The sequence below is a fragment of the Panicum virgatum genome, chromosome 1N, assembly GCF_016808335.1.
Source record: "Panicum virgatum strain AP13 chromosome 1N, P.virgatum_v5, whole genome shotgun sequence".
Taxonomy (NCBI): Eukaryota; Viridiplantae; Streptophyta; class Magnoliopsida; order Poales; family Poaceae; genus Panicum; species Panicum virgatum.
In genome coordinates, this window is record NC_053145.1 from 54794674 (window position 1) to 54818555 (window position 23882).

Consider the following 23882-nt stretch of genomic DNA (forward strand, 5'->3'; position numbering starts at 1 on the left):
CGACAGAGTTAGTCTTCCCGATGAACGAGCTGAATTGATTTATGCCAATGTTGGATACTTGGATTGCATAATCTGTCTTTGCTGTGTCACTGGCAGAAGGAATGCCTGTAATTGTGCATTACTGCACCTTTTTGTGGTCACAAAATCAGAGGTCGCTTTCAAAGATTCTACATCGTGATGTGGTATGTGTGGGATTGGCTATGAATCTTTGACAGTCTGTTTTGTACTTCTATGGCGCTTAACTTAGTTTTATTTCCTGACTAGGTGTTCCTAAAGATTCAGACTAGTTCTTTTGGTCGTTCCTGGGGTATGCCCCCGGAAAAAAATTCTATGCAGGAGGGCTAGCCTAGACTATCTTGAATCAGGTAGGTGATCTGTTTTTTTTTGAGATGAAACAAGGAATATATTAGACCATAGTTGAGTACATCATCAAGTTACAAGCACGCTGGAATACAACCTGATCATCTAAAAATCTTGTATAGTCTAAATTCTCAACTCCGGACCTATATGACGCTTCGTAAAGAAGGCCGCACAGGCAAACACTCGGCGTGCACAGGCAAACACCCAGCAACAAACTCGAGAACAGAAGCCCAGAGAATGGTGGCCAACACTCCTACATGCGAAGTGGAGAAACTCCTTTCTTGTGTCTTCTGTCTTCTTCTTTCTGCCACCGAAGAAAAAGAAAGACACCAAACAAATCCGCCATCACCGAAACCGGTGACCGGAAAGAAGCTCCGCAGCTAGCGACGGAGCCGCCAACCCGGAAGTAAAAGCTCACAGGGAAGCAACGCATCTCCCCAGAGATGCAATCCGCGGCCGTCAATGAGGACATCAACGACCCGGAAGAGAGATCCGCAGTTGCCGACCATGCCGACAGCCCGGAAGCAAATCCCTCCGTAGGGACAACAAAGCCGCCGCCAGCAGCACCGCCAGCAGCGCGGCCACGGGATCCCACGGGGATGCTGAGGTAGGTGATCTGTTTGGGCCGTAAACTTTCCCCTTCTCTGCTCTCTCTGTTTGCTCTGTAATGCTGGAACTACTGGGTATTTCCATTTTCGCTAATGGAAATGGGGGATGAGCCTCGAATCAAGAAAGGTGTTTCTAAAGCTGAAACTTGAAAGCTTGGTTCCTATGGTACCGCGCAAGACAAAGTTTTTGTTTGTACTCTATTGACAGAATCAGTAGATCTGACCTGATCCTCACGATGTCAAAAGTAGTATTTTCGTTTGTTCTGCCTTTGATCTGTGATCGGCAAATGGACTGCCAGCACTGTAGAGTCTGCTCCTTTTTCAGGTGAAACTTCTGCAGAAGTGGCTCTCAGAGATTCTGCCTCGTATAGTTCTGTACTGTGTAGTACAGCTGGGTTGAGATACTCAGAATGTCAGGTTTGAACTTATGATGACTTTCATGGTTATTAAGTCCCCGATTGAGATACTGGGAATGACAGTTTTAAACATCTGATAACTTTTATGGTTATTAAGTCCCTGAGCAGTGACTTTCCGAGTTTAGAACGTCATTCCTATTCTGCACCAAGCTAATATTTTCATAGTTGATATGCAGACCCTTTATTTGGCTACATGTTTTATTTGACTCTTGAGTGTTCCATTGCTCAACGCTGTCAAGCTATACAAATTTCAGTCTAGTCAATCTGTTTTTTATGCGACCAGTCAATCTGTTTGCTCGCACCTTGCAGCTAGTAGGGTATACAAAGCTACTAGGGCAGTACAGCTCAACGAACTACCAACTACCGCTGCTCCAAATCAAGTCTAGCACACTCGTCTGCATTATTATTGTAGAACTTTTGATGATCAAGTACTGCTTAAATGTATGATGATCTGCTTACTTTTGCATGGTGAATGCTGTCCTTTCAGATACTCCCTCCATCCTGAAATATAAGGCATTCCAACATTCTTTGAGAGTCAAAATTTTTTAAATTTGACCAAATTTTTAGAGAGAATCATAAAAATTTATGACAGCAAACAAATATATTATAAAAATATATTTAATGAAAAATCTAATGGTACATATTTGATATCATAAATGTTATTACTTTATTATATAAATTTGATCAAACTTGAAAAACTTTGACTCTCCAAAAATGTTGGAATGCCTTATATTTCAGGACGGAGGGAGTATACGTTTGCCAACATAAGACCCAGTTCTTATCAAATAATCTCGCTAATCCTACCAGACACCCAGTCACAGAATGCCGGCCTGCTGGGTGCTGGCTGTGTAAAGAATCTATTATTGCCTTATGGGGTCACATAATCAAGTAAAGAAAGTCACTAGAGTACAAAAAATCATAAAAAAGGAACAAAAATATAATGTTGTAAAAGATATATATGTTTGAAAGGCGGGTCTATTGCAGCGGTAGAGCCTACCATCTATAACCGGAAGGTCCCAGCCTTCCGGATTCGAGCCCGCATTTGTGCGGGAAAGTCTTGGTGCTTATAACAACCCTTCCTAGACCCCGCAGTGCGAGAAGCCTACGGCACTGGGTACGCCCTTTAAAGTATATACATGTGTTTCTGGGCACCATACACTTTTTTTCCTCGAATGCTGGGCACCATACACTTTGCTGAGCATGTTTCGAAGTAAAGAGATCACAGTATTTCTCAGTATGGAAACACTCACACAACAGAAGACTACAAAGATTTGTGAAGTGTGGATCATCAGTTAACTATCCACTCAATACAACTATGTTTTGCATCCCCTAACAATTTTCTTACAGAAAATTGCCCAAAAATTCATCGCATATAGTGCTGTTCCTTATTTAAAGTGATCAGTAAGCAATTAATTTAGACTGCATGAATTTTGGAATGATCTGAATAAGTAGCAAAGTCCAGGATGCAACCCAGATTAGCTGTGACCTGTCATGTCAAGCAGTTCATCAAGACCCTTTAATCTCTGCTTCCCTTCACTAATAAAAAACCTAACCTTTTGAGTATCATCACAATGGCGATATTTCTCAAACTCGGCCCTTGTGGTCTGCCTCAACTCATCTAGACAAACCATGTTCATGAATAATTAGTTGCACCTTAAAATATAGCAGCACATACAGTAGAGTAAAATGAGCAAGGAGCCTAACCTTGGGCATGTTCAGGGGCTCGACGAATAATTCGCAGTGCCTGTGCACGCAAGATGAAAGCCCGTAAATCCATGAAACGCGCCATTCAAGAACAACTTAAGCCAAGTAATGATCATGTCATGTGAAGCCTCCCAGCAAACTGGAAAGTCAATGAAAACAAGATGCATACGGTCATATAACCTTTGAGTGCTTGAAGTTAACATCATGTTTGACATCTGTATGGCACACAAGTATATCATGCATACTAAGAAAAGTTTTAAACATCTCTAGTCGAAATTCAACAACTACAGACATGTAAATTACACATCAATACCGCAAAAGTTATGCATCACCGCACATCACTCGCTAAGGGTAAATAATGCAAAAAAAAACAATGCATAGTCTCAACATAGTCTCTCATCTTCAATTTTCTCATGAACAACGGAAACAAGTGCTTCAAGAGCTTATGTTCTTCATGAACGAAAAAAAAATACTAAGGATCTCATGCCAAAGCATGTTCAAAACTATTTGAGTTTCAAAAGCAAATTAACCGAGCTTTCACCATGGCATCGCAAGGGCATTGTGTTACTTGTCTTAATTTCAGTGCTTAATGGCCTGCCTCAGAGGAAAACTGTTTTCAGTAATTCTACATACAGATCTAAACGGCACGCGGAAGAGGCAGACTGTCCTCCCCGCATTGCACTTAGAAGAAGGCAGGGCTCGAACCCGGGTCTCCGGGCCCTGGCTAAGAGCGAGCTCCACTAGCCAGCAGCCCGCGACCGCGAGAGCGTCCGCAGCGAGGGAGGAGTGAGCTGGGTGTCGACGCCAACATACGAACGCGTGGCACGGCGCGAGGGGGGCTTCTTGCAGCTCCTCTGGAGCGGTCAGATGGTCAGAGGGTCTGATCATACCAGTCGCCATGCAGAGACGACGATTTGACGAACGTTCATTCGAGAGGGATTCCGTCAGGATAAGCGCGTATAGAGTTATCTTAGGCTCGGCAGACCAGCTAAGACGTCTTCAAACGCCATGAGACGAGGGAAGAACAGCATATCGAAATTGAAAAAACTAGAGTAAAGAGAAAAGGTAAAGATGATAAAAGATAAATGTATTTGATTGGTTCGATTGGGTTGTATGTCCTCAATGGGATGGTCTTATCCCATTAAGAGTCGAAACTCTAATTAATTCCATACTAAAATACAACTCCTAACTCGGCCTGTACCGGTCTGACCGCTCCAATAGACCGGTCTGACCGGTCTGCCGGGGTGCAGAACTTTCTGAAGCCATATCTCTCTCATTCGGAGTCCAAATCGGACGTTCCATATATGCATTTTGATCGTCTCGACGAGATCTACGCAATGGTGAAATCCATTTTGTATTTTGAGAATATTGACCAGACCGGTCTGACCGGTTAGGTAAGAGGTCTGGCCGGTCTACTTCGATCTGCCATTTTTTAGTGTGAACACTGGGCTAGGAAGATACCAGGCCCTGGGCTAGTCTGTCGGCCTGAGAGGGTTCGGGCGCGGTCTTCTTCTTTGGGCTGACATATCCGAGAAAAACAACTTTTGGCCCATATTCACAGTTATTTCCTGGTAATTTCTAAAATTCCCCTCGATTTTTTTTTGGGGACGTGCCGCGGTGCCGGTGCATGCATTCATGGGTGCTCTACCTTCTCCACCGAATTCTGTCTTCAACTCGAGCAGAAGTTGTGCCCAAGCGGACTGTACTTAGATTTTTTTTAGTATTGAATTGCACTTTTGGAGCAAACCATGTGATCACGCTGCCGTTGATCCACGCTATCAAGTGAAAAGTCGAGCATGGTACTAGATTATGCGCGGTGATCCGCTTAGTATAATAGCAGCATTGCTGACCTACCGTGTGTGAACTTCCAGGTCTACAAGACTCAAGACGTAGGTTCGTTGCAGCAGCCATAGGTGAGCATAGTAAAATAGCAACGAGAACTTGGGGAAGAGACGCGGCAGTCTCAATGTCAACGCGAGCAATCCGTACGCTCTCCGCTCGCGAGTACGCAGACTCCAAGATGCTCCTAGATTCAGGAGCACAGGCCTCCGGTCATCGCCTTCGTCGCTCTCGAGGCCCGACGCTGTCATCTCGCGGCGGCAAATGTTTCGATCCCCCACGCGCGTGTCTGCAGAAACCGACGCGGCGCGTCCTGCTCCGCTTCGAGGAGGAGGAGGAGGAGGAGGAGGAGGAGGGCGATCCGCCGCCGCTCGCTCGTGCTGGATGGAAAAGTCTCTCTCCGCTTCAAGGAGTCAGGGCCGGCCCTGAGGGGGTGCGGACCGACCGCACCGGGCCTCTAAAAATCGGGGGTCTCCAAAAATTTCTATATGTTATGAGGCATGTCAAGTTAGTTATAAATAACATTTTTGCTTATAAGCCAGCTCATTTAAATGTTGAAAGAGACTCGGGTCATCTAAGTATTTGACATGGGCTTTGGAACATTAGCCCAGAGCTAATTTTGAGAGCTAATGTTTAGTCTTAAATTGGTAGGCTAAGCATTAGCCCAAGGTAGGTTGTTTGGATCCATGGACTAATGCCGACCCTCTCTCTCATTCTCATATCTAGGTGTGTGTGTATACTCACATTTTTTGTGGGGTTCATACTAAATTAGCCACATTATCACCTCTTGGAGGGGCTAAGAATTTTAGGAGAGATAATCCACTTTAACTCAAAATTATCCCTCGTACATCCAAACGGGTGGGATAATTTGGAACTAAAATGTGAGGGATAACTATTATCTCTATGTATCAAAACAGACCCATGACCCCCTCATAAATTTTGTAACCTATATTATATTGTTGGGCGTAACATCTCTGTCCAGTTGGAGGAATAAAGCCGCGCCCTGATCTGATAGAGGAAAATCAATCGACAACTTCTCCAACATCTGCCTAACTACACGCTTCAGTGCCTCCTTGACATCCTCGCGAGACGCTGCCGCTGTCTACAGATCGCCGATTTGCTAACTACTTGTCATGCCGATTACCAATTTGATTTTTTATATTTTTATAGTTAATGGGGGCTTCATTATTTTTTTTGCACTGGGCCACCAAAAAGTCAGGCCCGGCCCTGCAAGGAGTCAGAACACGCGAGTTCGATCGGCGCCGCGTTGTCGGCTGTCAGCTCGATCGATCGGTGTGCAATGAAAAACCGCGAGCGTGAGACGGAAGCAACCGAGCAGGAGCTAGCCGGTCGCTGCGTGGTGGTGCGTTTCGACGTCAATGGCGCGGTACAGAAGGCGAAAGCGGGGCATGAATGCTGCCGAACCCTTGCCGCGAGCTGGGCCGGCAGCGGAACGGTGGTTCGTGGGGCGACTGATAGAGATGGAGGTCTGGCCTGACGGTACTGTCACACTCACGGATCGAAAGCAGACAGGTTTGTGACGAACATGATTCCAATTAGCCATTTCGAATAATTTTGGTGATCGAATGACAACGTAATCAATGGGACTAACGTGTTTGTCAAGTGTATCTCATCAGGTCCCTAGAATGAAACAAAAAGCCCTAACAAAACAAAACACGAAGTAAGAACTCAAAGAAACGCTGAATTGAACGAGTTCTGCAGATTTCAGTAGGTTCGGATTATCCGAATCACACGCGTCGGATAAACACACCGAACCAGCCGAATTATCCGACGCTTAGAGTTAAGAGCCATCGGATCAACTCTGACAGGGTCCAAGGCTCAGTTGAAGAAAATCAAGTAGGTTCGGATTATCCGACCTGGTCAAAAGAGCACGTCGGATGAATGGTCGGATAGTGTACCAGAGAGCATGTTTGTCAGCTGGGTTTTCTCTCTGTTGGACCGGATGATCCGACATGGCAGTTCAAGGAGCGTCGGACTAATTGGCTCGGACAATGATCGTTACCGTTGGCTTGGAATTCAAATTGATAGTTGTATCGGATGATCCGACGCCTCAGTGAAGAACTGGTCGGATGAACACGTCAGATAAATGACGTCAGCAAAGGGCAACAGTCACTAGGGAACCACAGTGGGGTCGGATTATCCGACGCTATCGGGTCGAATTATCGGATGCTATGCGCAGGAAAAAGTTCAACGGCTCTACAACGGCTAGTTCGCTTGGAGGACTATATATATGGGTTCCCCTGGTCATTTGAAGTTTGCTGGAGACAAGAGACACCTCATATACATTGAAGAACAACTCCAAGCCTTTCCAAGAACAAATTGATTACATCTTTAGGTTTAGCACATCCTTAGTGAGTGATAGTGCTAGGATAGCTCCTAAGTGAGTGAGTGGGCAAGGTTGTGTACCTTGTGTTGTGGTTCTAGAGTGAACCAACACTTGTACTCGGTGAACCGGCCATCCTTGGAGTTTTGGTGACTCGCCGGCACGTCTTCGGCCCTCCGGCTTGGTGTGGAGTGGCGACGACAAGATTTGTGCGGGAGACGTGGAGACCCCCTTCCTTTGTGGAGAAGTTCCTTAGTGGAACCCGGGGCCAAGGTGACCGTGATTGTGTTCACAGAAGAGACTTGGTGGCCGAGAAGCAATACTCTTTGTGAGTGCTTCAACAACGTGAATGTATGTGTGCCTTTGTGGCTAACCGAACCACAGGATAAACACCCGCGTCAAAGAGTTTGCTTTCTCTCATCCCATCTTTAAGCTTCCGCATTTATATATTGCAATATTTGTGTGCCTTTACTTTCTAGAATAAAATCTTAATAGGATTGGCTATAGGTTGCATAACTCTTTTGGGATGATGGTTTTTATACTAGTAGAACACTAGTTGCAAATCTAGATAGTTTGATTTTAGTTTAATTTATGTGCAAATAGTTAGAGTTTGAGATTAAGATTTTTAGTTTGTCTAATTCATCTCCTTCCCCTCTTAAGCTACAGGCACCCGATTCCTTTTGAGATCAGAGAGGTTTGTTCTTGAGGCTCCGCCGAGACCATGATTGCAGATCGTCAAAAAGTTGCCAATGATTTGTTGGCGTCAGGACTCAGGATGGGATTGCCAATCTTTCAATTCATAGGCCTGCCCAAATTTGTACCGCTTGTATGGAGTGCCGTATTATGGCAGTGCGAACTGTGAAGCATACAGGAACAGATGGCAAGTGGAGTGTGCATTATTTTCACACGGAAAGGCATTTTCTGGTGAATCCCATTTTCTTGATGGTTTAAACTAACTCCGAACTACCTAAAAGGTCGGAATAGAGACCATGATATACTACAGAAACAAAGGCCAGTTTTAACTTAACCATTTGTATGCTAGTTACTTGAAATGGCTCTGTTCGCTGTGCTGGTGTTGAAGACTGCTGCTGGAGTGATGTGAGAGAAAAACACTGTTGGTTGATTGGTGGTTGCTGCTGGAGTGATGTGAAAGAAAAATACTGTTGGCTGGCTGGAGGCTGCTGGAGCATGGTAAAGCTGAAACTGCACATCAGCACACAACCGAAAGCATTGTGATAGAAACCACCGAAAATCCAAAATAATGCAGGGAGAAAAAGCGAGCCGCTTGCCCGTACAGCGGCAACCGCAACCACAACATGGCAGCAAGCTTGCAGCCAACCAGTGGATAACACGAAGAACAAGAGACCACGGTTTCTTTAATAGGACAGCCATCTGGCCATGTGCGACGGAATCTCGGCACCGGTTCGCCTTTGCTCCGCTCCAAACCACTGATACTTTTGGTTATGTTTCATGCCCAACCGAAAGGCGAAACAACAGAACAAGGTAAACTATTTGTCCACAGTAAAAAAGAAAAGGTACATGTACATGTGCCGGATTCACGGATCACCATTTCACTCACGGGTTCACAGTGACAGTGGCATAGCTAGCATGGCGACACCGTAAAATCTCACTGCCGGACAAGAGGAAAAAACAGAAGCAATCCTGGCAGCTAGCTACTCCCCTGAGCAACCTGCTCACACCATCAGTCGTCCTCAAATCACAAGCTCAAAACAGGTTGGATGCCAGAATTGAGATCAGTTCATCAGCCATCAGCACTTGCATTGTGATCCAAGGTCCAAAACACATCTCGATCTTTCCTCCCTTTCTGGTTCATACCAAAAAGAAAAAAAAAATCACAGGGCAAAATGCACAAACTCGCGGAGGATGATTAAGCAGCCATTGGAGCCCATGATAAGCAGGGTCCGGAGCAAAACAGCGCTGTACACATACATCTAGCACTTGGCGGTGATCAAAACGCACCCAACCCATAATTAGTCAAGGGATTACTAGCCATCAGCTGGCGCCGTTCGTCTACTAGCGGAGCGGCGGCGATCAGTAGACCTCCTCGGGGATGCTCTGCAGGCCGGGCTCCCACTCCCCGCTCGCCTGCATCCGGCGCGCCGCCTCGGCCGCCCGCCGCATGCTGCGCCGGCGGAGCGACTGCAGCCTCTGCTCGGCGCCCGGCCCGGCGCCCGCGCGCTGCCGGTGCCGCTCGCCGGTGGCCGCCGCCGCCGCCGCCGCCGCCGCGGCCGCGGTCACCGCGCCGGCCCCGTCGCCGAGCGCCGCGACCATCTGCTTGAGCTCGCGCTTGCTGACGACGATCTTGACGCGCACCGCGCCGCCGACGTCCTCCCGGGACAGGAGGCGGCCGCCGTGGTGCAGCTGCTCGAGCGCCGCCGCCGCCGCCTTGGACTGGTGCCGCGCGTCCGCGGCCGCGTCCCTGGGGAAGAAGCACCTGGACGCCATCCCCCCCCCCCCCCCCCCCCCCCCCGCGGGTGGCCGGCCTCGTCCTCCGGGTGGCGCGGCGGGCGAGCAAGCTCTGTTCTTGTACACCCCCACCTCCTCCTCGACGTCCCTTGCAAGTTACAGCACGGAGGCTAAAAGCGAAGGCAAAGTGAATGTGCGGGCCGCCGAGCAATGTGACACCCGCCCCATACCAACATCCTTATATACTCGCGGGCATGACACGTGGGCCCGGGGCAGGACTACCTTTACGTCTTCCCTGACCTCCTCTACCCATCACCTGACCTGTGCAAAACTTTGGCTCCTCACCAGATAGAAATTTCGCTGGAAGTAATTAATAATTAGTAAAGTAATGAGGGGCTGGGGGTAGCTTTTTTAAGACTTTTAAAACAATCATGAGACAGGGAGGGGGGCTAATTGAGATGGTGAGCTGAATAAAGATATGGGCGCCTCACATGGCCGTCCCTGTCGGCCTGTCCTCGCGGAGCCGGGATGGAGGAATCATTGGATGGGGAGAGGCCCCTTGCAAGCACAAAGCCTAACCCCCGGACGATGACTCGTGGAGTCTACGTCAGGGAATTCAAAATCGGTTGATAATCGCGATTATCGGTAAAATTTATCGTTATCGATACTAGCTGAAAATAAAAACCGACTGAAATTTCGATGGATTTCAATGTAAAATTCAAAAATTTAAAAAAATTCATAAAAATAGAGAACTTATTTTTATAAAAAACTAGAGCTTCTCTTGATTCCAGAATGCTGTCACATGATGAAAGCAATAATTATTTGGTGAGGGAAAAAATAATTTTATCTAACGATCCGTTACCATCCACTGGTTGTCGTGCGATTAAGGCCGATAATCAATAGATATGCGGCGATTATCGATGCTGCTGTAGCTGGGAGCGAGGGAGCTGTGATCGTGGCGTCGATATGTGTTCCCCTCTTATTTGAGTTCATTTAAATATTTAGGAATATTATTATGGATATCACACGTACCAGTAAGAAGAGAATGAAGAATGATTAAATTGATATGCCGAATGCCTTCATATATAGACTATGAGCTTGCTAGTTTGTATGTGGCTTGTACAGACTATGTACTCTTTTGTTTCTATGCACTATGAGGTTTGTATGAACTATGCATTCTTTTCTTTGTGTGAATTATGAGGTTTGTATGGACTATGCATTCGTTTGTTTATATGGACTATGCACTTCGTGTTTTGTATATATGTGCAAATTCATGTGCTTCATGCAATTTCATGGGCAAAATATGTAAACGTGTTTATTTCTTAGTCAATTCCATATGTAAAATTGTGCATTTATGTGTAATTTATCTAATAGAATATTATACATAACCTAAAAAATTAAATGCTATCAAACGTTTCTATTTTTTTTACTGCCAAAACATATTTTCAGTTGGCTAAGCGATAAATCGTTCGGTTTGCATCGATTATCAACCGATTTTCGTTTTTTGAATTTGATTCCTCTTACCAGTCGATTTTGGCGATTATTCACTGATTATCAATCGATTATCGTTACCGGAGGTCACTGATAAATGCTGTATTGTCGGTAAGGTAATCCTTGGTCTACGTACATCCCGTTTAAGGTGCGCGTAGTTGACGTGGGCATCGATCGACCTCGTTCGCTAGCCGCTGCAGCACCCCACCCACGATCCAGCATGCATGCGTATGTATGTTCCTCTTGCTCTCTCGGCACCTGCGCTGCTTCCACACTGTTGCGGGCTAGAGCTACAGATACTGACGATCCGTCAAGTACACGTACATGTACGCGTCGCTTTCAGGGGCACCGGATCGATCGGATCCTTGCGTGTACGCGGGACGATGATTGATGACGGTCACGGAGCTAGTTGCGCTGATACAACAGTCGAACGGACGGTCGTGAGGCGGCACGTACTGATCTGATGATTTCCGCCCAGATTTCAAACTCCATTAGAAAAGGATGGCTCGGAGCCGGCCGGCCCCTCGTAACCGTCAGTTAACCACCAGCAAGATTAGGAAACTGCTCCAAGATCAGGGCAGCGCTGATGATTAAACCCCCAACTACACCCGAAAGATCAACGCGGACGGTGAACCAACCCTCCATGATTGCACGCAGCGCAGTTTATAACGCGCGCGGCAATGCAACGCCAGCAGCGCAGATACGGGTGTTGATCAGTGCGTAGGCGAGTCACGAGATATCGAGCCGCGGCCGGAATCCTGCATGGTTCAGACTTGAGACAAGCTATCGACTATCGTCGTCGTCGATGATCCCTGCTTGCTTGCAGCAGGTGTGCGAAATTAAACGGAACTCTCCTGCGCACAGCCTAGCTTAATTAGACGGCGACGACGTGTCCAGATAGGTTTCGTCGGCTCATGATTAACTAACGAACTTGTCAACGGGCCGGGCGTACGCGAGTCTTTGGCTTCTCCGGGGGGGGCATCGATAGACGACGACCGATCTGGGTTCTGTGGCAGCGTGCAATGCATGGCGCGGCCGGCCATGTTTGCGGGGAGGAGTAACATGCATCAGCTCCTATAGCTGCCTAGCTAGCAACCGTTTTTCTTTGGGTGCACTGCAAACCATAGCACAGGGATATCCCCATTAAACAATGCCCGAGGATGATGCATCATACACATTCTTTGCACCGGTGCCCTGGCTTTCTTCACATGGACAAAGCTAGGCGCCTGCGCTGTACGTTGCGTGCCGCGCAGAGCGTCGCCATCGCAGCGGTGGCCCACATGCCAGCCTCGATCATTCTCCGGCCGGCGACCTAGCGAAACAAATAAAAGAATGTAAATGCTTAAATTAGGAGGCTTGGATTTTTCTAAAAAAACAAATCCGAGCCTATACACAGGCCTGCTAGCCAGATCGGTTGGATCTCAGCCTTTTTTTTATGAACTCGCTGCTAGCTGCGGCCTGCGGGCATGTTGAGGAGGACGTTGCTTCAAGGAAGGTCCCCTGCAGCACAGTTTGTACAGCAAGCTCAATGCTAGTACTGTGCAGCCCCGGGAACCGTAGTTAAATCCGGCTGGTACTACGGGCCGATCGAGCTGCTCTTGTTTGCTTGCGGCCGGAATCCATGCAGGCAAGTAGTGAGGTGCTATCGTAGGTGTACGTGTCACAAGTTTGACTTGATTTATAGAAAAAATGTACAATATTTATATCTCTAAATAAATTTATTAAAAAACTAAATTAAAAGATCTATCTAATGATATTAATTATATATCATAAATATTAATATTTTTATATAAAATTAATTAAAATTATTTCTCGGGAAGCAAAAACGACAGTTATTTAGGGACAGATGGAGTACTCACTACGGACAAGGCGCATGTGAAGGCGGGGAGAGAGCGCCCCTTTTCAGGTCAACATTATACGGGAGCGTTCTATGTTGCAGGAGCAGGGGAGGAGCCAGCAGCCTCTGCGATCCCAGATTCGCGTTAACAACTGCTTGCTTTGCTTGATACTCGGAATAATCGTCTCATCCCACGGACGATCCGCCCGGGCAGGCGGGCAGCGAGCCTGCGAATCTTGCGATCAGAGCTGGTGATCGACGACCTGCCGATCCTGCCTCGACTGGCCAGGATCGATCTTCGGCTGCGCCCGGCCGCCCGGGTTTGACACGTACTAGTACAGTGTTTCTTGCATTGGCTCATTGCTGGAGATCCACTCTAGTAGTCTAGTCTAGTTAGTGTAACCGAGGCTTGTGACTTGGGAGGAGCTGCAAGGTTACTTTGCGACGAAGAACGCGATGACGGTAAAAATCAGCAGCGGAGCTCTAGGTTGACGAGTCCGTAGTACCCTTGCTCAGCAAGTGTCGTGCGAGTGAATCCGCGGCCGATCATCAACCTTGGCTTGCGCAGCAGAGGCGTGCATGGCTAGCTAGCTCGCCGGCACAGCTCTCGTAATTGCTTTTGACAGGTCACATGCACTCCGACCCGACGGGGCCCACACGCCGAATAGACAACGATGACGGAGGGAACCCGAACAATAAAACGAGGAAACGCCGTGACGCAATGCTGATGCTGGCGTGACGTGTGCACGCCGATGCTCCGTGCTCGTAGCCCAGGGCCCCCGCTCCGACTCGACGTCCCGATCGGCGTTCGGCAAAGGAAATTATTTCGGATAAGCAAGACGCGCAGCAGCCAGCGCCCATCCGTCCGGGACACCACAACTTGTGCGCGCTACCAGAAATGGCAGCGACCTGGCCTCCTGATCGGGGGGCCCCAGGCTGCGCACGGGCGAGCGAACCGTTCCGCCCCGGCCGCCGGATCCCGCCTCGGCGGCGCGGATCGGGCCTGCGCCAGGGGCCCCGCTCTCGCGGCATCGCGGCCGCCCGTGCGGCGACGCACGGCCCGGACGCGTGCGCCCCCGGCCCGCGACTAGAAGGCGTGGGCGCTAGCTGGCCTGCTCCGTCCGTGCCCCTGGCCGAGGTCGTTGCGTGCCCGCGCCTCGCTCCTCCTGATGGCGAGAGCTCGGGCTCGGATCGCCCTCACGATCGGGGGCACGGCCGGGCATGGTCGTTTTCAGGTAGGTCACATGCGCGCCCTAGCTGTCCCCCCGCGCTAGCCTAGCCGAGCAGAGAGGCTCACGCCCAGCGGCGGGCCGCGACTGCTAGCTAGGCGCGCGCGCGTCACCGGCACGGCTGTCCTCTCGTCCGGTTGCGCTTGCGCGGCGGCAGCTGCTGTCACGGCGGGCTAGCTCGATCGGTGGCGGCAGCCCAGGCGACCGGGCCGGTCGCGTACGCAACGCAGCGAGGGATGGCCTCGCCACGGCCGTGTCCCCATGTGCGCGTTGATGCGCCGGGCGCCGTGGAGCCGGGCTGGATTTTCGCCGCTTCCGCGTCGGTTTGTCCAGAGGGCACCGGTCGCCGGGTCGTGCGAGCGGAGCGGGTGCCTCGCGTCGTACCTGAACCTTGGTGATCGAACGCCGCGGCCCGGCGGTGCTCTGATCGGGACAGTTGCGCGCCCGCCTGGCTCGTGGAATGGCGGCGGTCAGGTCAGGTGGTGTGATTGCTTGCTAATTTGTAGAGTATTTCCGGTACGGTCGGTTAGATATACTATGCATATATAAGAAGGCTTTGTTTAGTTCACTTTATGTTTTGCATTTTTGGAAAGGAATCTTTAACATTTGAAGTATTAAATGTAGACTAATTACAGTCTGTAAACTACGAGACGAATCTAATGAGTCTAATTAATCCATCATTAGAACATGTTTACTGTAGCATTAATTTAACACTTTAGTGTCTAATCACGCCCTAATTAGGCTCATTAGATTCGTCTCGCGATTTACAATCCATTTGTGTAATGCGATTTATTTTTCGATTACATTTAGTACACCATGCAAGCGATTTACAAAAAATTTACGTTTTGCGTTTTGGGATCTAAACAGTGCCGAAATAGGACCGCGATTCTGGCCTTGTTTAGATGCATAAAAGTGCATCTGTAAAGCACTGTAGCACTTTCGTTTGTATTTGGTAATTATTATCCCACCATGGGTTAACTAGGCTCAAAAGATTCGTCTCGCAAATTACAGACAAACTGTGTAAATTAATTATTTTGTTTAGCTACATTTAATACTTCATGCGTGTGTTTAAAGATTCGATGTGACGAGGTATCTTATAAAATTTTAGAATTTTGAAGGGAACTAAACAAGGGCTCTATTTGAAAGTTGGAGGGCGTTATTCTGTGCGAAGTACAGTTGGCGGAGGAATCATATGGGTGTGTGTGTGTGGCACGTCTTTTTTGCATCATCACCTACTCGGCTACTCCACAGGTACGCGGTGGCCACTGGCCAGTAATGCCGTTGCGATAAGCCGATACGTACGCAAGGCCTTGCCATTTTCAGTGTAACGGCGTACGGTAAGGCCATGTGATGTGGCACCACGGGCGCAGCTCATGGCGCCAAGGAACTGGATGAAGAGCTAGCTAGTCGAGCAGCACGGCATGGTACTGCCAGAACAGTTCATCCGGGTGCTACTGTTGGTAGCAAGTATTGAATGGGAAAAGTTTTCCTACATTGCGCTGATGACTCGGACGCCCGGCAGGACCAGGCTGTGTGTGCTTCAAAAAGCTTGCACAGCTTGAAAAGCCACTGACGATCTGCCTGTCGGTCGTTCGTTTCGCTTCCTCCACGTATCTGCAGGGCTTCCACAGTTAGCCCTGTGTCCCTGTCTTTCCCTTCGCTCCATTGTGGAGGGAGAAAACCTCATTTGCATAAGGTTTTCCAAAAAGAAAAAACTCGCATCGCCCAGGTGATCGATCAGCGGCACCGTCAAGATGATGCATTGCCTTGGCTCTTTGCAAAGAACCAAGACGAGCAGTAGATGTGATTCGATCGACTTGATCTGATGCTGATTAGACGTTGGCGAAGTGAAACATATCTCACAGGCCACCCAGTAGGCCATGGCGGTGTATGGTAAACTGTCTAATCAAATTTACACAAAAAGACGAACGTCCGCATGGAGTACTAAATGGAGTCTATTTACAAAATCTTTTCAGGGACGGATGTAACTTGATGAGATGAATCTAATGACGGTAATTAGTTGATGATTTGCTACAGTGATGCTACAGTGACTATCCTCTAATCGCGCGTCAAAGGCCTCATTAGATTCGTCTCGCGATTTACACGGAGTTGTGGAGATGATTTTGTAATTAGACTTCATTTAATACTCTAAATTAATAGTCAAAGGCTAAAAAAATTTCGCGAAATTTTTTACAGCCTGAACCAAACACGGCCCATGGTGGCAAGTGACATGGTGGTGTCGTGTTGCTCCCCATGGGTCATGTCATGCACAAATCACAACTGTAAACCTCTCGTTTAGATCTCGTCGTACTACTTAGCAGGAATATAATCTTTGTGGCCGAGCTGGATCCCATGGAACTGCTAGATCACTGACAGTCTGACACACACATGGAGCACGACACCAACTCGACGGCGAAGAAAGGGACTTGACACGCTGTTTGGTTCCTCTTTTCCTGTTCACTGTCCTTCACCCTTTTTTATAAGGACTGTCCTTTACTGATTGATTTGAATCCAGATATGTACACCGTCCGATCTCTCGGAAACGCAGGGAAAATTGTTTTTGGATCGATGGATCCAAATGCCAGATTAAAAATATGTGACATTTCAAATTTGGGATGCAACCATTGGGCGCTCATTTCGGCCCAATCAAATCGGCTGGTTGCAATCCAGCAGGAGGAAGAAGGCGAAGATCAGTAGAGAGCTGTACACGCAAAGAGCGGAACACTGCACGAAGGCACGCCTAGCTAATAAAGGCACTCCTCCGGGATGCTCTGCAGCGCCGGCGACCACCGGCCCTGGCGCCTCGCGGCGGCCACCACATCGGCCGCCGCCTGCTTCTTGGCGTGCTGCCGCTTGAGCACGCTGACGAGCTGCTCCAGCGCCGGCGGCAGCGCGAACCCTCCGCCGGCGCCGCCGCCCGCGACGGCCGCGGCCACCTGCTTGAGCTGCTGCTTGCTGAGCACGATCTTGACGCGCATCCCGGCCCCCGCGCCCTGCTGCTGGGCGGCCGCGGGGTCGGTGTCGGCGACGACGCTCTCCCCCGTGGACTGCTCGATGGCCGTGACCGTCTTGGTGTCCAGCTGCAGCCGCGGGCACCTCGCCAGCTTCCGGCCGTCCCTCCTCATCAACGCCGGCGCGGCAGCGGCCTCCAGCTCCATGGATCTGAACGCCCCTCGCTCTCGCGTGCTTGCAAAGCTAAACCTCCTTTCTACTCTCGGCTCGATCTAGGTGTTGGGACGCCAGTCGCGCTAGCGAACGACAAAGAGATATACTACAACAAGCTTACACCTGTGAGGGTCTCAGAACTAGGGTTTTTATATAGAGGAGGGTTTACGAGTGAGACAGCTCAGAGGCGCCTGCCTGTCCATGTAAAGATCGGAAAGGGACGCAACAGGCGGAATCTTTCTCCCATTTTCCACGGGATTAGTTAGAGCCCGGCCGCTTAAAATACCGCCCGGTATGCAGATGGAGACGGCCCGCAGCGTGTCAAACCCTACGAGGCTGCCTATACTACGACGCCCGGGCGGGCCCCGCCGTGTCACATGCCGGTGGGGATTTTTTTTTTCTTTCTAGCGCCGGTGCGTCGTCCCCGCAGGTGTGATCTGGATTTCCCATGAGCCCGAGCTTTACAGGTGGGGACTCGTGCCATCCTCCAATGGAGATAGAGATCGATGCGTCCATGTCTTCGTCCAATGGTGGCATTGCATCACTGTTTTCTGTGTTACCTGAGTTTTTTTCCTCTTAGAAAAGTGGTTATTATCTGATCTGAACGTCGTGCGTAGATGCCGCGACATGATATTGCCATGCTCGTCTCGTACGTACGAGCGGGTGCCGCTGTCTGGGTTTTGTCCGGCTGTCCCCGTGTCCGTCACTGCCTGCAGGGAAGAAGAGCCGAGTCCGAGCTGAAGACGATAACGCTCGATCATCTACGTCAAAGGAAAGGAAGCAGCCAAGCACTGTTGAAGCGGGGATGTGTTAAATTCTGACAGCACACGCATATGCATCACCCGGGCATGTGTATGTGCACGGGCCATACGCATCTGGTCGGAGCACTTTAATTTGGCGTTACTGAATGAATGCAACTACAGTACTTGGTTTATTTTTCTGATGCTGCGTCTTGGAGATCGACCAGCCAGCTGCCGACGCGTGTCTGGTCCGTGCGTACGTACGTACGTACAGCGCTGCAGTAGCCGCGAGTGAGCGTGCGTGGACTGTGGTCTCTCCCTTTTACAGCAACTAGTACATCGTGGAGAGCTACTAGCTAGCCGCCGCGAGTACTCTTTGGTGACCGAAGGACGATCGGGCGGGATTCCGGGAACGGAGGCCACTCGATCGCGTGGAAAGCCCCGCCCGTAAAGAGGAAACCCCGGTGCAGTCAAGAACGTGGAGAACCGTAGGCACGTACCACACCACCGACCTCGCTGCCGTTCTCTGTTCATCACTCGGTGCGCTCGGGTGGTTGCCGGCCGGTGCTGGGCATGGTGGCCCATCAGGCCAGGGGACGAACCAGTACAGGCCGGTGGCCCGGCCGGCTAGAGCTGCGTGCGTGAGCTGGACAAGAGCGCGTCCGCTTTATTTCATATTTTCATTTCATTCCTTTCTATAATTCCATTTCCTCCGGCGAATATATTCTCACACCTCGCCGCTGCGGTTCAGTCGTGGCCTCGTGGGGGGAAGGGGAGAATTTTCTTCTGGACCAGGAGTATGAATGATATTTTGCTGGGGATAATGTATGTGCGGCCTACTGGCAGATGCGGCTGCCCACTCTTTAGAAAGTTTAGGATCTGTCTCCTTGTCAGTTGATTGATATTTAAATATCTATCAATCACTTGTTTTCCTACCGTGTTGGCTGTGGGCCTTGTGTTTTGTGCCTGTTGGCTGTGGATAGCAAAACGGGCCCGCAAGTGTTTCGTTGTACCCGTTATCAGTATATGCCTTTTGTGCCTGTTTGCTGTGGGACCAATTTTTTGTACCTATTGGCTGTGGGCCTTGCGTTTTGTGCCTGTTGGCTGTGGGCCTTGTGTTTTTTGCCTGTTGGCTGTGGGCCCAGCTAAATAAAGCGCATAATTGACACCTGAAAAAACACAAGAAAAAGAAGACGGGTGGCGGGAAATATTTTCATGAAAGCCCGCCCAAAAAAAAAGGGCTTCTGTGCCTGTTCCCCCCATGACTGTCCATATAAGTCTCAAGTCAGATCGTTATCCTACATAAAACAAACAGAAAATAGGAGGAAAAAAAAGAAAAAACAAGAAAGAGAGAACAGATCTGTTCGTCACCGCCCCTCCTCCCATCCCCAAACTCTTTCTTCCAAAACTCACGTGTGGGACATGGAGGACGAGGATCCCTTCCCTAAAAGCAAAAGAAGGCAAAGGATGGAGCGTATCTGGGCACAAGACAACAACATGAACCCTCACGCTGCAGGGATGGAGGTAAAAAATGTTCTCCCTTAAGATCCACTTGTTTTTTGTTGCTTCTGGCTTCCAGATCCATTCCTAGATTGCACATGGAACAAGAAAAAGGAGATCCAATCAGAATCATGGAGAAATGAATTTTTTAGATCTACGAAAAAAGTTGTAGACAGGATAGCTCTTGAAAACAAGAAACATCTTATTAAAACAGTGTAATTTCAAAAAAAAAATCTGAATTGACTAACTAGACACACAAAGAACGAGTAGATATATTTTGCAGAAATAGGCATATCAACAAAATAACTGAATTGCTATGTACGTCCTCATAAGTTTAGATGCTAACTGAAATAAGAGAAAACATGGAGAAGCAAATTTCTAGATTCTAAAAAAAACTTGTAGACATGGTAACTCTTGAAACAAACAAACTTCTGGTTTCAAAAGCACAGTGTAGTTGAAAAAACTCTTGACAAACTGGCTTGTTACAACTCTTGACAAATAGGAGTATGCAAAAAATTCCAAAATTGTTATGTAAGTATTGTTAAAGTTTTGTTCCTAACTGAATAAGAAATAATTTGTTTGCATGCAGGCCGGTGATGGGGCATTCAAACAAATTGAGTAGATAAAGGCGACAGAGATGTCAAGCAACTCTATGGACAACTCAAACAAGGTTATGATGGGTGGGTATACAGAACTTATGATGGAACAGATTAGAAGTTCACAAGAATCACCATGTCATCTATTTGGGCCTGAGGTATGCATTTGATTATAATAAAAATACAATGAAAAAACAAAAACAAACAAGTCTAATTGAAAGTGTTTTGCATGAAGTTTGTATACCTCAGTAAATGATTGAAAAAATGCACTTGCAGGTATTGCTGAAGAGCATGGCCTGTGTGGATAAGAGGTTGACTTCTATACCTGCAGCAACAGTACAACTTCATGATCCTAGCTATAAACACGTCTATTCACCTCAGGTATGAAAATCAAAAATACCTTACAAAACACATTAGTCCTAATTTTATAAAAGTCAACATTTAGTGGTGTGTGAAAAAAGATTGGAAAATAGAAATGAAAGAAAACTTGTAAATGTTCATAGGTAGCACTAGGGGAAGGGGCACAGTCATTGACTGCTGAAGCTTATGATAAGAGTTTGATGGGTATGGATAGATGGAATTCAATCCAATGCACACAGGTTTGCCATGTGTAAAAGAAATACAAGAAAAAGTGTATTGATGAAAAACTATAAAGCTATTAACACATAATTTTTTGTGGTTTTATTTTAGCTTATGCATAATGGTGGATGTTCAGAACAGGGTGTGCCTTTTGCTCAGAACGCTGATGCTATGTGTGGTGCAGATGTACATGGATTGTATGAGGTTAGGAAAACACATATTTTTTATTTTGCTGAAATTGTGATATAAAACTAGCATACTTACATATTTCTCTTGTTGATCATGAAGGCTCATGTTGGTTCCCTTACGCATCTTCTAACAGCACAAGATGATTTTGATCCTCGATTTGATTACTCATTTGAGGTAAAAAAAATAGTATGAAAAATAAACAAAGCCAAAGAAAGTTAAAAGGGAAAAAATCACTGACCTTTTGTGTTCATGCAGAGTGGCTTGTATATAACAACAAGCAGGTGTGATGGTGCTACAGCAACAACAAGCAATGATGGGGCATATCAGGAAAACAATTTATCTGCAAGTACAGAAGGTTGTGATGTTGGTGTGAGGATTGGTACATCTAACAATGAAATAAACTCAAGCAATGATGGTTTGGAGTATCTCAGTATGTTGAATGAACAACTTGGGATCAATCAAGTGAAAGCTGCTGGTGGTGTAGCTGATAAAGCATCAGTTGAATCTTGCGGTGCTAATGGCCAACAACTTGACGATCTGCAAGCAAATGAAGAAACAGAAAATGCACAACAAATTAGTGGTGATGAGCAACCATACATATCAATCAATGATGCTGTTATTGCAGATGTTGAGCATAATACTAAAACAACCACAATAGCAATGGAAGATGACATTACAGAAGAAGACATAGAGATTTTTAAACACAATGAGACTGTAGAAGCAGCAACTATATCACTCAGCCAGGAAGGAGGTGAAGGTCTCCATGTGCCGAGGATTGATATGCAGGTTGAAACTGATGAGGAAGCACATGCCTTCTACAACAACTATGCCTTGATAGTGGGATTTTCAACAATAAAGTCAGGTACATACAGCTCAAGGGAAAAGGGGGCAACAGGAGAAGTGACAAGAAGAATTTACAAGTGCAACCGCAGAGGGAATCTCAGTCATGAGGATGTTGGAAAGAAAAACCAACATGAATCAGGTGTCCAGATAAGCAGTGATATAAAGAAAAGAAAGGTACTTCACATGAACAATGATGAAGCTGAGCCTGTACCAGCAGCAAGAAAGAGGCGGTGCAAAGTAATTGACAAGACAAACTGCCAAGCAGGCATGACAATAACAAAGAAGAATGGTGTTTGGACAGTTACTAGACTGAATCTTGAACACAACCACAACCTACTTGCTCCAGCACTAGCTAAGTTGCTGAGATCTCATAGATTCTTCACAGAGCAAGAGAAAGCTATGATCAGATCTTTCATAGATGTTAACATGCCCAACAGGAAAATACTAGCATTCCTATCATTTCTAAGAGTAGGAATGAAAAACACAAATTTGGTGAAGATTGATATTAGCAACTATAGAACAAGAGTGATGAGGGAATGTGGTGAAAATGACATCTCACAGGTAGTAAAGTTTTTGAAGCAGAAACAAGCGGAAGATCCTATGTTCTTTTTCACATTTGACATGGGAGAAGACTCAAAAGTGAGAAATATATTTTGGGCTTATGGAACAAGTAGAATATGCTATGAACATTACGGTGATGTCATAAGTTTCGATACAACATATGAAACAAACAGATATAACTTGAAATTCACACCATTTGTTGGTATAAATTGAACATGTGATGCAATTCATCATCACGAACAGACTGTGCTTCAATATTGGTGTCGGGTAGGGGCTGCTTCCCATGTTTGGCCAATCGATCCTTCAAACCCTTGTTTACAATCCGCTGGTCAAAAAAATAGAAAAAGACACAGAAGGTTAGGAAAAAAATCAACGCAGAATTACTTGTGAGGTGTGTATATTCTGTGTGTAAAACTTTAAAAGTTGAGAATAAATATACCTTTAAAGCCTCAAGTCTCTGTTCGTTATGATCAGAAGGCCCATCAGGCGGTAATGAAGACAACAGCTTTGAAGATGGTTGTTGCGAAGGAAAGTACCCACAGAAAATAACATCATCAGCATCAGGAAGAGAATTACCCTCCAAAATTTTGTCTGGTTGTGTGCGCGAACGTGAAGCCAAACGCTTTTTTCCTCAAGATAGACTGCAGCAAAAAAAAAGGCTGATGAAAAACCAAAACTAAAGGCTGATCATTTTTCAGATCAAAAAAGAAAAAGAAAAAAAGGAATAGTACCTCTGGATTATCGACAAATGTAGGTTGATCTGGAGTTGCTGCATGTGGCAAAAATGATGTACGACGAGACCGTGTCCGTTCAGCAATACTAGAACCGCCACATTCATTGTTCGCACTTGCAGGAGATATGGATAATCTCCTCCTCTTTGATTGAGAACCAACACCTATCCACATAATCACAAACCCCGATATAGTTGAACTGTAATTTTTAATTAACACTAGTATATGAAAAAGTTATAATAACAATTTTTAGAAGTTTCAGGATTCTATACCAAAAAAATTCATCTTGATAGGCAAAAAAAAGCTTAAAAAGTTATTGTAAACTATAAGTCTATAATGGTAGAATAATATTTCTGTTGCTACTGTTACCCTAAACAAATTAAGGGACTACAAAAAAAACAACAATAGAAACATCGTGTACCTCGGGACGAGTCCAACTGATCTGGTGTGCAATAGAAACTCCCTGAAACTTTCACAGTTTCTGTGATGCTCTCTGGGGCAGAGTGTAACACCTCTAGTGTTTAGTACTGTATAAAACAAGCAATTAACATGTAATGACACGTTAAACCCCCCCCCCCCAAATTCTGAATTACTTATAAGCCCGAAATTCCGTTTAAACACGCCAAAAAGTCAACTCTCACCCTTTTGCTCCAATGAAATTTTGCCCAAAATGAAAGTTGTAGAGTTTGACAAAATAAACAACTTTCGTGTTCAAAGTTTTTC

At 47.0% G+C, this 23882-nt stretch overlaps 2 protein-coding genes and 1 long non-coding RNA gene across 3 annotated transcripts; all 3 read right to left on the reverse strand.

Annotated features, from left to right (window-relative positions):
* Window positions 1–8767: 8767 nt before the first annotated feature.
* On the reverse strand, window positions 8768–9925 carry LOC120656747. Its single transcript, XM_039934928.1, has 2 exons — window positions 9786–9925; window positions 8768–9744 (listed from the first exon to the last, which is right to left on the reverse strand). Exon 2 carries the CDS (start codon window positions 9735–9737, stop codon window positions 9324–9326), a length of 414 nt encoding a protein of 137 aa, XP_039790862.1. The 5' UTR covers window positions 9738–9744; window positions 9786–9925; the 3' UTR covers window positions 8768–9323.
* Window positions 9926–16728: 6803 nt separating this feature from the next.
* Window positions 16729–17651, reverse strand: LOC120654196. Its single transcript, XM_039931736.1, has one exon. It carries the CDS (start codon window positions 17411–17413, stop codon window positions 17000–17002), a length of 414 nt encoding a protein of 137 aa, XP_039787670.1. The 5' UTR covers window positions 17414–17651; the 3' UTR covers window positions 16729–16999.
* A 1705-nt stretch (window positions 17652–19356) lies between these two features.
* LOC120654197 lies at window positions 19357–21330 on the reverse strand. The gene is made up of 3 exons (XR_005667015.1): window positions 21100–21330; window positions 20501–20581; window positions 19357–19747 (listed from the first exon to the last, which is right to left on the reverse strand). It is a non-coding gene; the product is annotated as an uncharacterized LOC120654197 (long non-coding RNA).
* Between the last annotated feature and the right edge of the window lie 2552 nt (window positions 21331–23882).